The sequence below is a fragment of the Amia ocellicauda genome, chromosome 18 (genome assembly GCF_036373705.1).
Source record: "Amia ocellicauda isolate fAmiCal2 chromosome 18, fAmiCal2.hap1, whole genome shotgun sequence".
NCBI lineage: Eukaryota > Metazoa > Chordata > Actinopteri > Amiiformes > Amiidae > Amia > Amia ocellicauda.
In genome coordinates this window covers 5,615,734-5,631,703 of record NC_089867.1, presented here as the reverse complement: position 1 = coordinate 5,631,703, position 15,970 = coordinate 5,615,734, and the positions used below count along the sequence as shown (strand labels likewise).

The 15,970-nt window shown below is 37.1% G+C and overlaps 1 protein-coding gene across 3 annotated transcripts in view; it reads left to right on the top strand.

Annotated features, from left to right (window-relative positions):
* Positions 1 to 15,970, top strand: part of col14a1a (collagen, type XIV, alpha 1a) — a 98,944-nt gene that overhangs the window by 39,145 nt on the left and 43,829 nt on the right. For all 3 annotated transcript variants that reach the window (XM_066691295.1, XM_066691297.1, XM_066691296.1), the window contains 9 exons: positions 86 to 212; positions 727 to 866; positions 2,400 to 2,532; positions 2,869 to 2,919; positions 6,114 to 6,256; positions 10,296 to 10,425; positions 11,216 to 11,338; positions 11,897 to 12,046; positions 13,364 to 13,480. In XM_066691295.1, coding sequence (XP_066547392.1) covers positions 86 to 212; positions 727 to 866; positions 2,400 to 2,532; positions 2,869 to 2,919; positions 6,114 to 6,256; positions 10,296 to 10,425; positions 11,216 to 11,338; positions 11,897 to 12,046; positions 13,364 to 13,480 — 1,114 coding nt within the window. The remainder of the gene's footprint in view (positions 1 to 85; positions 213 to 726; positions 867 to 2,399; positions 2,533 to 2,868; positions 2,920 to 6,113; positions 6,257 to 10,295; positions 10,426 to 11,215; positions 11,339 to 11,896; positions 12,047 to 13,363; positions 13,481 to 15,970) is intronic.

The window sequence follows — 15,970 nt, the reverse complement described above, 5'->3', positions numbered from 1 at the left end:
AATTCTGTGTTTTTGCTCTACACTGTTGAGTGGAACCTACGTACTGTATTAATGCCTGATTATGCCTTCTCTTTTTGGGAATTAGGTGGAAGTTGGTCAAGTCACTACCCATATACTTAGGAACCTGACTTCCCTCACAGAGTACACGGTGGCCATTTTTGGCATATATGATGAAGGACAGTCTGAGCCACTGACAGGAAGTTTCACCACAAGTAGGTCTTATTTCTCACTTGGCCGCTAAATGCAAAACACTGAGACTTTTAAGGTTGATAACCTATAGAGCCCCTTGGTCAAACAACACTGTAGAGCAGGGGGGCAGTCCTGGTTATGGAGGACCATGGCAGAACCAGGCAGTTCAGAACCAGGCAGGGTAGGTGAATTGGTTCTGTGAAGACAATAATTAGTTCAATTAAGTTACGAAGTGTGCAGGTGGAACAAAAACCTGGAGACACAATGGCCCTCATGTACTATGATTGGTGATCCCTATTATTATGGGCAGGATCTCAGCCCTTATTTAAATTTCTATTGGTTCTTCATTTCCTGATTATCACCAATAACTTTTTGTTCATGAAGAGCGCTGTCCATGTTTATTTAAAGCCAAAAGGGACAGTTTTACAGAAGCTCAGTTAATTTACCATGTAACAGCTAAAGCTGGCTTCAGCAGCAGCCTTTGTATGTAATTTTTTATACATTCTATAATTAAGTTGTGTTGCATGTCATATTTAGAGTCAGTACCACCCCCAATGGATCTGAAGACTAGTGAATTATCCACAAACAGCTTCAGAGTTAGATGGCGGCACTCTGCACCAGATATTGTCTTGTACAAGCTGTCCTGGACTCCCACGAGTGGTGGGGATACAAAAGAGGTCAGTAATTTCTTCGTATTGATATCTCTATCTTCCATTAATTCACTTTTGCAACTTCATAATAAAGCATTACCTTTACCTGGTATTATTTTTAGCTTTGTAAAGAGAGTTAGGTACATTATGTACCTACATTATGTAGGGAAAATTTGATTCTGTCTGTTTACTTAGTTACATTTTAAAACAATCACAGATAACCATGACTTTACTTAACATTAATTGTTTCCAGGATATAGATACGCATGTATAGTAACAATTGCATTGGACAGCCATTGTACACAGGTTATGCTCATGTATTCTCCCAGTAGGTTCAGGTAAACAAGCTTTTTTATACTTTTGTAAATGCTGGTGGCTTTGCTGTCTAATGAAAATGTTACTATACATGTCATGTCTGTATCCTGGAATCCATGAATGTTATATAAAGTTCTGCTTGTCTGTGATTGTTTTAAAACTCAACCAAATGTCCCTTACATCTTCGGCAACAAACGATGTTGATGAGTGCTCTGATGGCTTACGATATTTGACACGTGAATCATAGGATGGAAATTCTCGGAAGACAGAAAGCTTCATCGCCAACCCAGTCACACAATCTACACCTGAGAGAACAACACTGACACGTGTTTAAAATAAAATTTGAGTCCGAACAAGCCACAAAACATGAGGATTATTGCAAGTGCTTGACTAGGGAAGCGAGGAAGAGAATCCCTGCCTCATGTCAAACCAAATTAAAGCAGTTATGCAAAGAAAATATATCATTTTACAATGAATACAAATAAAAATAGTATAATGAACTGACACAGGTACAATTTCGATTGGGTTTATTTCCAGACCTTTTCTTATGCTTAGATCAGACTTTTTGTTAATGAAGTTAGGAGAACCAGCTATGTTTTATGCCCTCAATCCATTGTTCTACAGAGTCACTTAAGACTACTTTCTTTCTTTGTACCATAGATTATTATTTTCTATTATTATTATTAAAAACATTTACATATCAGGAAGAATTCATCATAGCCTGTGTGCTCCAGCACATTGGGTGTAAACTATTAGTTATATAGGGATTTCTATTTACCAAACTGTCAAGGAGTATGTTACTTTCTGTTAACAGGGTCTTAACAGAGATTTATTGGCTGTACTGATTTTCCTGAACAACAGGCCTGCAGGTTATAGTGCTTTATTAGGAGTGAATTAAAAGATCTCATTAAAACATCAGCAGGAATCTTTTTTGTAATTCCACAGCTGCTGTTAGTTGCAAGCATACTGGAAGATGGGGCAATATAAATTAATGGGGATTTCCTACTATTTTCACCCAATAAGAAAATGTCTACATTTCAGTGAGAGACACAAATAATGTTCAATCAAAGGTATCTGAGATAGGTATGCTAAAATACATTTAATATTGGCAGCATTTCCCTGCCGAACCCACCTATATGCGAGTCTCTTAAGCAGTGCATTTCTACCAAACAGCTGGAATCAAGACAACTGATCCTATTATATTAATAGCTGGATGATAAACTGTAATACATCTTTCTTTTAAAGGTACTTTTAAATGACAAATCAGATTCCTACATCTTGGACGAGTTACGGCCATCGACGGAATATGAGGTGTCTCTCTCTGCGGTCTTCAGAGATGAAACGGAGAGCGATGCCGTGCTTGTGCTGGAAACAACGTGTAAGAATATATAGGGGTTTACTTTAGTTTAGTTTATGCTGTAATATCCAAGTGTGAAACTGAAATTTCCTGCCATCTAGTTAATACTATTGTTTTTGTTTTTTTTCCCTTGCTGTACTCAGACATTTTGTAGACATGTTGTAGTTAACCAGTTCCTCCACTCTTTATTCCTGAAGAAGTACTTTGGTATTTGTAAGGTTGACCTGAATAAATTGAAGAGGTGTAGGACTGTTAAGTTGCTGTTAAATGCTTTCACAGTGTGTTAACTTTACCTCAGCCTTATGTTCTAACATTTGTTTCACAATTAATATTTAACTATAATTATTTTTCTCGTAGTGGCAAGGACAACCACCATCGCCACTACAACAACTGCAACAACAACACCAGGTAAAAAAAGGGCTTCTTATCTTATATGAATTGAGAGTAAATCAATTTAAGACTATTAAAAGGATGTCGGTGATAGACAATTCTTTCTTGGTGTTTTTATTGCATTCCCCCCATTTAACTTTCTATTGCTCTTTCTCAATGACTGCAACATTGGAATGGGAAAGTGATGTCAATTCATCTCATGGTGTTTTTGCCATGGATTGCAGGACAAGTGTTACTATGCAGTTCTCCACTTGGAAGAGAAACCTTCCATATTTAATCAATATTCAACAATTTACAGCAGGGGATATTTACATATTTAGATTTAGATACAGTTAGGTCCATAAATGTGACACAATGACACAGTGACACAATTTTAATAATTTTGGCTCTGTACGCCACCACAATGGATTTGAAAGGAAGCAATCACGATGTGCTTTAAGTGTAGACTTTCATCTTTAATTTGAAGGTAGTTACATCCAAATTGGGTGAAGGTGTAGGAATTACAACCATTTTTTATTTGTATCCCCCCAATTTTAGAGACTCAAAAGTAATTGGACAAACTAACATAATCATGAATTAAATTGTGAGTTTCAATACATGGTTGCTAATCCTTTGCAGTCAGTGAAGTCTGGAACCCATAGACATCACCAGATGCTGGGTTTCTTCCCTGGTGATGCTCTGCCAGGCCTGTACTGCAGCTGTCTTTAGTTTCTGCTTGTTCTTGGGGTGTTTATTCCTTCAGTTTTACCTTAGAAATCAAAACAAACCAATCAGAGAGATAGCAAAAACATTAGGTGTGGCCAAATCAATTATTTGGTACATTCTTAGAAAAGAAAGAACGCACTGGTGAGCTCAGGAACATCAAAAGGCCTGGAAGACCACGGAAAACAACTGTGGTGTATGACAGAAGAATTCTTTCCCTGGTGAAGAAAAACCCCTTCACAACAGTTGGCCAGATCAAGAACACCCTCCAGGAGGTAGGTGTATCTGTGTCAAAGTCAACAATCAAGAGAAGACTTCACCAGAGTAAATACAGAGGGTTTACCACAAGATGGAAACCATTGGTAAACCCCAAAAACAGGAAGAACAGATTAGAGTTTGCCAAAAAAAATATATACAGAACCCTGTACAGTTCTGGAACAACATCCTATGGACAGATGAGACAAAGATCAATTTGTACCAGAATGATGGGAAGAGAAGAGTATGGAGAAGGGAAGGAACTACTCATGATCCGAAGCATACCACCTCATCTGTGAAGCATATGTTATGCCTCGGTTCCACTGGCTTAAGCATCAGAGCTTTTTCGTAAAACCAGGCCGTTGTGAAGTCCGTCCCTCTTATGGGAGGGGCAGAGCGATTGTGGGTTTGGTTTGTGTTTCATTTTAAAAATAAAGACAGAGAACAACACTACAAGCGATACAGCCTGACATGGAAAGGAGATATTAGGAAGAGCTAAACGTGTATAGACAACATTATATTCAGACAAGCATGTTCCCATAAGAATAAGTTTCCATGTGCAACAATAACAATACATATTTGCTATTTAGTATTATTATCATCGTCATTTGTGCTAGTATATATGTATTTTAAACGGCACAATGTGCCTCCCTTAACTTATTACTCTTTCTGCTGATTTGTAACTGCAAACAATACTTTATAAGTTATATAATTTACTTAGCAGATATCCTTAACCAGGGTAAGTTACAGTTGAAACAAAATACACACGTTTCACAATTAGTCATCCAGCTACAATATAGCAGGTTTTAATTTAACTAAAGTGTGCACGTTTCAATCATGGCATTTATGGATGCATTTATTAAACAGTCCTTAATATTTGTTTTAGAGGAAAACCCAGATCTGCTGTATTTATTTTTTCATTAATTTAATTTGTAAATGGGCACACGTTAACTGAATCGTGTTCGCATTCCTACTGATTGTCTTTGCGGATAGTCCCTGCACACCATTCACAAAAAACGGCAGCCTGAAACACCGTCCAGTTGTTCATAAAATATTAATAAAATTAATTGCTGCCGATCCGATAATTATCCTTCAGTTTATTTTTAACTAATCACGGCACTGCACTGGGGTTTTGTGAAATCCAAGTTTTTAATACACTCGGATATTTACTGTAAGCAGTCATTGTTTTTGTACGACGATTTTACTCCATGCTGCTAATAAAACTGTAATTTCTTCATGATCCCACACAGCATTTGAGATTATATCTTCTGACATTATGGAGCTGATCTCTTCCCTGTCAAGCACACATCTCCGCTTCTGAAATCGAAGTATTTCCTTAGTGGACGTGACGGGCACTTATGGCCAAGTCTAACAGCAGATAGTTAACTGTCCACAAAACCTGGACGCGTCCGGACACGTCCGCCAGTGGAAATGGGGCATTAGTGGCATGGGCTGTCAAGGGAACTGGTTCCCTTGTATTTACTGATGATGTGACTGCTGGCAAAAGCAGCAGGATGAATTCTGAAGTGTTTAGGGCTATATTATCTGCTCAGATTCAGCCAAATGCTTCAAAACTCATTAAATGGCGCTTCACAGTGCAGATGGACAATGACCTGAAGCATACTGTGAAAGCAACCCAAGATTTTTTAAGGCGAAGAAGTGGAATGTTCTGCAATGGCCAAGTCAATCACCTGACCTGAATCCAATTGAGCAGCATTTCACTTACTGAAGGCAAAATTGAAGGCAAATCACCCCAGGAACAAGCAGGAACTAAATACAGCTGCAGTACCTGACATGCAGTCTATGGGTTCCAGACTTCAGGCAGTCATTGACTGCAAAGGACTTCCAACCAAGTATTGAAACTCACAATTTATTTCAAGATTATGTTAGTTTGTCCAAATACTTTTGAGCCCCTAAAATTGGGGGGACCACATATAAAAATGTGTGTAATTCCTACACCGTTCACCCAATTTGAATGTAACTACCTTGATGAAAGATGAAAGTCTACACTTAAAGCACATCTTGTTTCCTTTCAAATCCATTGTGGTGGCATACAGAGCCAAATGATGACAATTGTGTCACTGTCCAAATATTTATGGACCTAACTGTACATACCTGTCTAATAAGGAAGGGACACCTGTTTATATCATGAGGAGAGCTTCATGAATTGAAAGATTTTAAGTTCATGTAAACCCAGCCATTGTTTAAGAAAGTCACTTGTGATCTTTAAACTTCTTCATCTCCTCTTTCTTCAGTTGATCGCGATGGAGTGAGAAACTTGGTCATAGACGATGAAACCACCTTCAGCATGCAGGTGTCCTGGGAGCCACTGGGCCAGAATGTGCAGCAGTACAGAGTGTCCTACGTCAGTCTCAGAGGAGACCGGGCGGAAGAAGCGGTAAGCATGGTCTGTATGTCAGTCCTTCATTTCGCTCAGAGCCTGCCTGGGGAGCGAGGGCTGCTGAACACTACCCCATGACTTCTTTATTTGGACAAAACCGTCTGGAGGGGTTAAAGGTTGCTGGGAAGGTTTTATCAGTGTTCCCAAGAAAGGATACATACATTTGTCTCAACTGCCCATAACCGGTTGGTCAGTTGGGACGAAGGAGAAAGGAAGAATATAGTGGCCTTTTGCTAAAAATAAAATAAATATATAGCAGTAATTCGTTTTTTTCTGCATTTGTCCATGTGTTATACAGCCAGATGAGCGATTTTATTGTTAAAATTTGTACAGAACAGGATACATTTTTTTTAAAGCTGCAGCTTGACTCGTCAATCTTTTTTTCTGATAAGACAACATACTGCATTTTCATCAGTGGTAATTAAAATAATTCTGCAGCAATCAATGATTTACAGTGTATCACTTTTTGAAAATGCACTTTAATAGAAGGACAATTACACACATTATGATGGAGAAAATAATGAGAATATTGTGACTCATAGAATCAGCAGCAATTGCCTCAAAAGATCTGTTTTAGACATTTGTTAGACCCTTTGCTTTTCTTTAACCTCCTCTGGACCAGTGGAACCAAATAAAAGATGAATTTCTTCATGGGATATTGCTATTGCACTAACCCAGTCCTGATCTGACTGTAACATGGGATCTCTCATGGTAATGTGTTCATTCTTTGTTGGGCCTACCCGAGTGGTGTACTATAAAACAAATGACCATGCATGCTGCAAAGATATTTCAAAAGGACAGTGTTGGCAATACTTGATATATTTTTCAATTTTGTTTTTTTGCATGCTTTGCTTTTTTATTTCATTATATATATTTTTTGCAGCAATGAGAAGATTGACTCATCAAGTCTGGAAACTTGTTTTAACTCACAAAGCAGTGTGTTGCGTCTGGTCTAATTTAAGTGCATTTGGATTTGTTAATGTCAACATTTACGGACTCTCTTACCAAAGTATTCTTTATAAGAAACACATGTGAGGGGGAAAATAAAATAAATTAAGAAGGCTCTGCCAAATGTAATGCTGTGGAGAGTGTGTGTGCTATTCGTCAGCCCATTTATAACCATTTGAATTGCTTCATCATCTGAATCAGATGGGAAATATAAAATCTGATTAGCCTTAGTTTTTCATTTGCTGTGTGATAAAGCTAGTCAACTAGTAGTATAAATAAAATCCTGCTTCGCTATCAATGTTTTTAGCTTTATATAGAAACCACAACAATCCAGCAGGGTTGAGACAGAAGAACGATATTATATAAAGATATTTCATTGTATTTTTAAACAGCACTGACAGTAATGTTGGCAACCTCATTATGAATAATCCACAGTAAAAAGAGAACATTTTTATTAAAGGAAGAAAGTGCATTAATAATGTAGACAGAAGATTCAATAGTGGGCTGTTATAGCTCAGTGGCACGTTTCAGCACCACTGCTCAGGTGGACAGCTTCTAGGACTAAAGTTCTTGAAGCAAAGGCACAATCCATCTCCAAGGTAGGGTTCGAACCCGAAGGAGTTGTGGATTTTAATTAGGCTACTGTCAGGTTCTCAGTCATCTTGAGTAGACTGACTGAAGGAATTCTAAATAGTTTATGAGGAATGCATACATTATAAAATCTAATTTCAAGTAATTACGCGGAATTCAACCAGATCCTATTCAGGGTACCCTCTAAATGACAGTACCATTTTCGTCTCGTAACACCATTGAGTTATTTTAAATTGCTTTGTCAGAATAGACGCCTTCTGTTTGTCATGAGTTTGAAACATTTGGACAGGCAAGGCAAGGCTCTACATGCTTGAAATATGAATGGAACTTGGGACACAAGGGTCTCGGAGAGAGAAATAACAGCACCCCCACCTTACATGGCGCCTTTAAAACCAAAGTGGAATTTCAATTTTCTTACATTTGCATTTGAATCATTTAGTACTTTTATATTCATATATGGTTTGCATTATAAAAACAAGAACAACAGCAACAACAAAAGCAACAACGTTTTGGCAGAAACAAATGATTGTGAAACAGCAATGGTGTATATAAAATGTACATACATTTCATAGCTTCATTTGCACATCAGCAGTTTATAAATACATCTTATTGTGTATTTGATGTTTGCTTTCCTTATGGTACTGATTACGATTAGGGTTTTTTCAATATTTACAGTTTATAGGCGAATGACTGATTAATTTAAATATGCAACATGTGCCATTCAGTAAAAGTAAAAAATGAAAATTATAAATTACAAGGATTTTTAGTGTGGGCACATTCTTAAAATATGCAGAATTATTCTGATCAATATGTGTACCTCAGTGCTTTACTCTGTCGATCTATTTCTTTGTTGGCTGGATTTCATCTTCCAGGAGGATAATCAGGGTTTTGTTTAGTGTTACCTTTGCATCACATAACATGAGTTTTTGACAATGTATATTACTTCAGCGAATGTATCATGTGTTGTAAGCAAAGCAGAAAAACACTAAAACAAACTTTGTTCATAACTATATTTGGAATCATATTGGTTTAAGTTACTTGTGTTTGCTTCAGCCATAGACACCACATTTCTGTAAACCAAAGCCAGCCTAGTCAAAGAGATTTCATAATCTCATTTTTATTAATTCTGTTTTTTGCTGATACCTCTCAGAGAGAAGATGCAATGAAATCAATTGCTACATTTGCTAGATGCAAGGCAGACAGATGGAGAGTTACATGCCATGTGCTGTCTAAATACCACTAACAGACTAATATTACTGAAATGCTATATAATTATTTTCCCTTTTTCTGGTCTCTGTTTTGTGGCTGATATAATTTCCCTTGGCTGTCACCCTTATTACCGAGAACTGCATAAGTGTCAAAATCAAATGGCCTTTCTTGTACTGTTGTTTCAAAGAATAAAGCGGAATGATGCAGAGTGAGGATATGAAGCATCTTTTATTCCTTGCGAGTGTAGCCTTCAAACGTCTCTATTATGTTTTGACTGATTTGATGAATTGCTTGTCATCGTGCCTCAGTACGATATGCCTTTAATTGCACCCTTAAAGAATGCACCGCATTGGGGACTAGTTTTAAGGGAAAAGGAGCCGATCGCTACAGTAGATATTTCACTCTTCTTTTCAAAATTACTGCATTATAAGAGGAAAATGCTGTTCCAGACACCATTAGGGCAGTGAAAGGAATCTTACTTCATCAGTGAGAAATCTGTATACCTGTATCAAAGACTCCTATATTTCTAATAGATATGAAATATGTAATGTGTACTTTCAGTGTATTATACATATATAACAGCATATGAAAGATCTATTATAAATATATGAGTCTTGTGTATGGGTAGGATCTGGCAGTATAGAGCAAAGTTTAAAACTGTAAAAATAGTGCATTGTGTGGGATGTATTAGTTAGGCACAAAATACTAAATGATATTATGTTCTACCCTAAAGTTAGTTATCTTGATCTATCCTATATGATACTTCTGTATTTATTTACTTTGTCTGGTTAACATACCTTACATTGCTGAACACTGTGATTTGTTAAAAGGTTGAAAACCCAAACGTTACAGCTATCCATTTACCCAAAATAAAATAGGTCTAAAGTGCTTTATTGCTCGAGAGAGTTTTTATATTTCCTTTGATGTTGAGGGCAGACTCTCTTGAAACCAGATTTTTTTTTTGTGCACCATAGAAAATAAATGAATAAATTCCAAATCCAAATACCCGACCGCGAAAGAATGTGGCGTTCATTATAGACCCTGCTATGTTTTGTCAGCACTTGGCTGACTGACAGCTCCTTAAAGTACAACCCAAGGTCTCACTATGTGTCAGTGGATAAGGTTACTTTTACCGAAACACAAGAAGCACACTTATTTATTAGTTCAGCTGTCTCGCAGCAAACCCATGGCTGAGTACCTACTTTCTGAATATGATTGAAGCCTGTCACTGCGGGCTCTGCTGCAGTCACATGGCACGAGGAGTTAACGGGTGTCAATTGCTCTCCAGGTTCTGGTCCCTGGTAGGCAGAGCAGCCTCCTGTTACAGCCCCTCCTGTCAGACACCGAGTACAAGGTCACCGTCACTCCTGTCTACGCAGATGAAGACGGGAACAGCGTGTCAGACGTTGGCAGAACGTGTAAGTTTATCACCAGTCTGGTTTCCCACGGCTGCCATGCTGAGTCACTCTGACCATGTTCCGACTGCTCTGTAGAGCACCTGGGGTACACTGTAGAAAAAATGTAAGTGAAAGGGCAGATTTCTTTCCGTCCAAATAAGGTTTATGTAGCTTTTTTCTCCACTGGCTATTTTTTTTTAAACGTGTTTATAAAATAGATGGTGCCGAACATTTTGCTACTGAAAATAAATCTGTGCTTGCTTTTCCGCCAGGACTCAGTGAAAACAAAAAACGCTACATCTCATTTAGAACATTAAAAAAAAAAAATGGCATGAAGGAAAACCAGGCTGCAGTCCAGCAAAGCAAAGCCACCTGTTAAAAAGCTGCAAATGGAGTAGAACATTTGTATACAGTACATTCGTACACAATGCACCCATGCTGTATGAGTTGATTAATTACAGTGGTTGTATTTGTACATCAGGTGTAGAAATACTTACTGGCGCCACTGCAAAAAGAACCTGAAAAACTGGAGGTGATTTAACCTAAAAAACATATTGCTCTAGTGGAAATGATTGCTTTAAAATAGCTATATGCCTACTTTGTGCAATGGATTCAAAACTTATTGGTGAACATATTTGTATAAGCCCTGCTTTGTTTATGGCTTTGTTTGCAAAGAAAATGAAACCTGAATGCTAACAGTTATTTGCTCTTTCTGAGACATACAGGTCCGTGTCCTCTTCAGTCTGCAATGTTCAGAGTTGTGTAAGATTGAGACAAATGTATAATTGCCTCATGCTCTCCCCTCTGGCAGTGCCACTGTCTGCACCGAGGAACCTGCGAGTTTCTGAGGAATGGTACAATCGATTCCGCATCACATGGGACCCTCCCCCCTCACCCACCATGGGCTACAGAATTGTCTACCAACCAATCTCTGGTCAGTACAGCACAGCACGTGACTTTACTTCAGGTGCAGAGCTCGTTTTGCTGAAAGAGGAGTTCTCTGAGTTCACAAGTAAATGAAAGCCTTTTTAATGAATGGTAACCTTTCTAAACTATTGGGATATTGGCTGGCGGTGGACTTAAAGGATTAGGTCGCCTGCATTTGCATTCAAAGCATGAATAGAACCCTTGGTTAAGGAAATCTTTTTTTAATGATCATTGCCCTTGCCTTCTTTAATAGAGGTTAGCAAACTAATTTTGACTCCTCCAAGTTAAGCTTCTTGTTGAATCCTCAAAAAAATATTGCCTTGAACAAATGCTTGGTCTCCTACCTTGATTTAGATCCCTTTGAACCTGGTTAAATGGTGACATTAAAACATGGGGTGTGACAGATTTATGGCTAATGCTGGGATTTCCTCGCTTTCTTTGATATGGATTAAACTACCACCCAATGAAAATGATGTAACTGATAGCAGGGGAATGAAGTGTCTTCTCCAAGGTAGTAACTGGGGATCTGTTGTCTGAGATGCTGTTCACTGTGTTGCTACTCCAGCCTCTGGACCTGGTCTGGAGACATTTGTGGGAGATGATGTCAACACCATGCTCATCCTGAATCTCCTCAGTGGCACCGAATACAGCGTCAAAGTCATTGCCTCCTACACAACGGGCTCCAGCGACGCCCTTTCAGGAAAGGCAAAGACATGTAAGGATACGTCAGTTTAAACCTGAGCTGCTTCTTCCCTGTTGGAGGCCTACTAAGCACTGATGTAGGGTTTCTCCTTCTAAATAACAATGACAATGACAAATGTACCAGAAATAGTTGAACTGCAGTATTCAAATAATACAAATAATATCCTTAAAGTTCCAGCTAGCTAATTAATGTTTTTCTTTGTTTTTATTCTTATTATTAGAATGAGAAAGTTTAATGTTCTCATTTAAACTGTTTCATGTTTTAGCACATCACAAAGCTAACAGCATTATATTCTAGAGTCATTATAGTAGAAAACAAACAACCTACTGAATATATTAGCTTCCATACAATATCTGTCTAGACATCCAAGACTCTCCTGTTTCTGCCTTTTTCACCTTTAACACATGTTATATCTCTTCAGCTTCTCTAAGTATATTTTTGGCAAAAACATAAGTACATATGAACACAAAACTTGGTTGGATATATTGGTTTTGATAGCTGCTGAAAGATTAATATTCTGAAGAGTTCTGTGTATGAACATCATGGACAGTAATCAAAAAATCATCCTCTGTCAACTTACACTTACAGTGATGTAAGTGTGTTAGAGTCCCATGTGTGAGAATATAAAGTTCAGAGCAATCATAAAACTGCAGACATTATTTAAAATCTTGCTTTATTCCTTCTGAACACACGTCCTTTTTGTTTAATTCTAGAGTCTGACCCAAAAAAGCAACACAAACTAACATTGACAGTGATTAAGTCTTGACTCATTCGTTGCATAGAAGTAATTAATATTGCATCCTTTAACAGTCTTATTTATCATGATCTGTTTTAGTTTTCCTAATATGTATATAGAAAATCTACAGAAATCATCTAAAACACAAAACTTCTCTTCATCATTTTGGTTTTCAATTGCACAGCAATATATGGTACATTGAGTCATACTCAATGCTATGTCTTCATCAAAACAGAAATGTTATTAAATAGTTAAGGCCTCCATAATTTATCAATACATGTCTCTGTACAGAGAACCCTTCTCCCTTTACTCAGATTAAAAAAAAATATATATTTTTTGCAGCCTTCCATGAATTATTGCATAGAACTGTTTTAATTGTTCATGTTTGTACTGTAAACCATGTTTCAAAGGGTTTTCCTTGGTACAAGACTAATTCCATGTGTTTATCATATATCCCAGCTGCTTATTTACTTTGTGCTTTTGGTGAATTGGCTGAATTAGAAACCTTGAGGATGAACATCTTGTTCTTTTTTTGTAACTCCAGGATCCAGGATTGCACTGTGGGTAATAATAAAAGTGTTTCTCTTTTTCAGTGTACCTGGGAGTTAACAATCTGAACACGTACCAGGTTCGCATGACAAGCATGTGTGCACAATGGCAACCCCACCGGCAGGCAACTCTGTACAGAGTGGTCATTGAATCCCTCACTAGTAAGTATCCTTAACACTGTATGTGTGTGTGTATATACATTACAGACACACATATTTTGATATATACTCTCTGACAGATCAATTTTGTCAGTCTTTAATGTTTGTAATCCTTAATATAACCTTGTAATCAATATTCAATAACAATGTTTACATGAATAGGGTTTGCTACTTATATTCAGTGTTCCAACTTCCTTATGTAACCCATGGTATAAAATGTTAAATCCTATTAACTTCTTTCAGAACAACAAAATACCAGAGAAGACCTGAGGCAGTATTTGATTTAACAGACAAAACGCTGAAATCTCCTTCAATCAATCAGAAGCTTAAATGTGTATGTGTATATATATATATATATATATATATAGTTGGGAAATATATAGAGATTTGGATGTAATTTGAGGAAAAGGCAATTAGGTTCTTTATTTTCTGAATTCAAAAACCTAGTGGGATGGGATACAGGCACTTGATGTGTAATAACATTATAAGAGTGTTTTTCTCTTTGAATTAGATCAGATTTCTGTACAGTACGTTAACATGGTTACTTAGCACATCAGAATCAGTTATGGTGACAACTTGCTGCAGAGCTTAATTTACTTCAGGCTGGTTGAATAATTTCTGTAGGAAGATAAATGCTGATTGGATCCTGTATCGTCTTATCCCACAGTATGGCACATCCCTCAACATCTTTCCTCTTGTTCAGTAGACTGGGAACATGCTGTCTCTGTCTATAAGAGGGTGATTTTCATTTCAAGTGTAATTTTAGGAAATTACTGCTTTATTTTTTATTTTTCATTCTCTCAATAATAAACAGTGTCTGTCAGTCGTGAGGATCACTGCAGACTATTGCAGTCCTGTTGTCTGACATTGCAGCCAATAATTCAACTTCAGAAAGTAATTCAGCAGTACTGTTTGCAGGATGCACAATGCTACATGTTCAAATTTTAGAGATCTCTTAAAGCTACGATTTGATTGGTCATTATAGCTTGCTCAGGGTTATACAGAAATAGATAATTCTCTCTAATACATTATATACATGCACTTGGAAGAATGTCTGTTATTTAACTATCTTTTGACACACCCATCAGTAACAAGATTCCTTGTATGAAAAATATGATCTTTTAGGATCAAGTTTTTAGTGGCTTGTGGTAAACATCCATCTATCACATAAGATAGGAGTCATGGTGCACGCTATCTTAATAATACATTCCAGGACAATCGTAAGGAATGGGTTGGTCCTGTTGAGTTTGTGAGGTCGCTCAGCTTTTGGGAAAAGTGTGGTGGAGTATTTTGTGAAAAAGAAAGTGGTGTCTGGTATGCCATACTTAGCATAGTTGTGTACATTTTGACTAAGCCATATACTGAAATCTAATGACTTTTTGCTTTTAATATAGATAGCTTTTAGACTTCTGAATGTGAAAATACTCAAAAGATGCTTGGTCCCTTTTTTGTCTGTTACATACTAGTGGTGCAATACTAAAGTAACATAAAACCACATTTAAAAGAAAATCTTGCCATTTAGTATATTCTTTAGCTTTCTTTTTCTTGCTGAAATGACATAATTCAAACCCTCATGGGAAAGTGGTAAAGACTGCATCAAGCTTTCAAATGGACAAGACAGATAGTCTTTTGGAGAGCCAAACCCTTTTGTTACATAACATGACCAAGATTCCTCTTTTCTTCTTTTGTTCCCCGTGCAGAGTATGGAGGGAAACTTTTGCACTGGAGAAAAGGATTATAAGATACCGACTTCTGTTGCAAACTGTACCTCTTTTGTTCTCATTCCTATATTAATAACCTCAAGCAGACTTGCCTACATTCTGTTTCATAAAAGACATTGCTAGCATTGTATTATTAGGAACTGCTCAGAATATTAAGAGACAGTCAACAATTGCCAAATATCTGACCCTCTTTAACTGTATTGCATATCGAAACAAATATGTCTTGCTTAATTTATTTTATTTTTTGTATTTTTCTTACTGGTCAGGCCATAAGCCATGATGCTCTTTTCTAACGAGGTTACTCACTCAGATTATCCGACTGCAATAAAAAAGACATGCTTCATAATTTAATCAGCATAAAATGCAACAAACATAATAGCATGTTTAAAAATTCAGTATATCCCCTTTGTGTAATTGGATTTCTGCGATAGATTGCATTATTATTTGCACTGTGGTGAAATGGCTTGTTCATCCTAAGGAAACTGGTTTATTTTTCAATCTATTCCAGACTCATACTTTCAGGGATAATGCCCATCTATGAAAAAATTAGTGGTGGGAAAAAACCTGTAAATTAAACTTAAAATCTGGTCATTTTTTAATCTTATTTTTTTATTGTCAAACAGTGCCACAACATTCCTCTGTAAGGCTTTTTATGTGGTAATAAAACACTGATTATATGTACGCATATATATATAAAACTAAGAAGAAACACTTAAAAGTAAGTTCTCTGCAAACCTCTGTCACTATTCCCACTAGAAGCGGTGCATGTTGA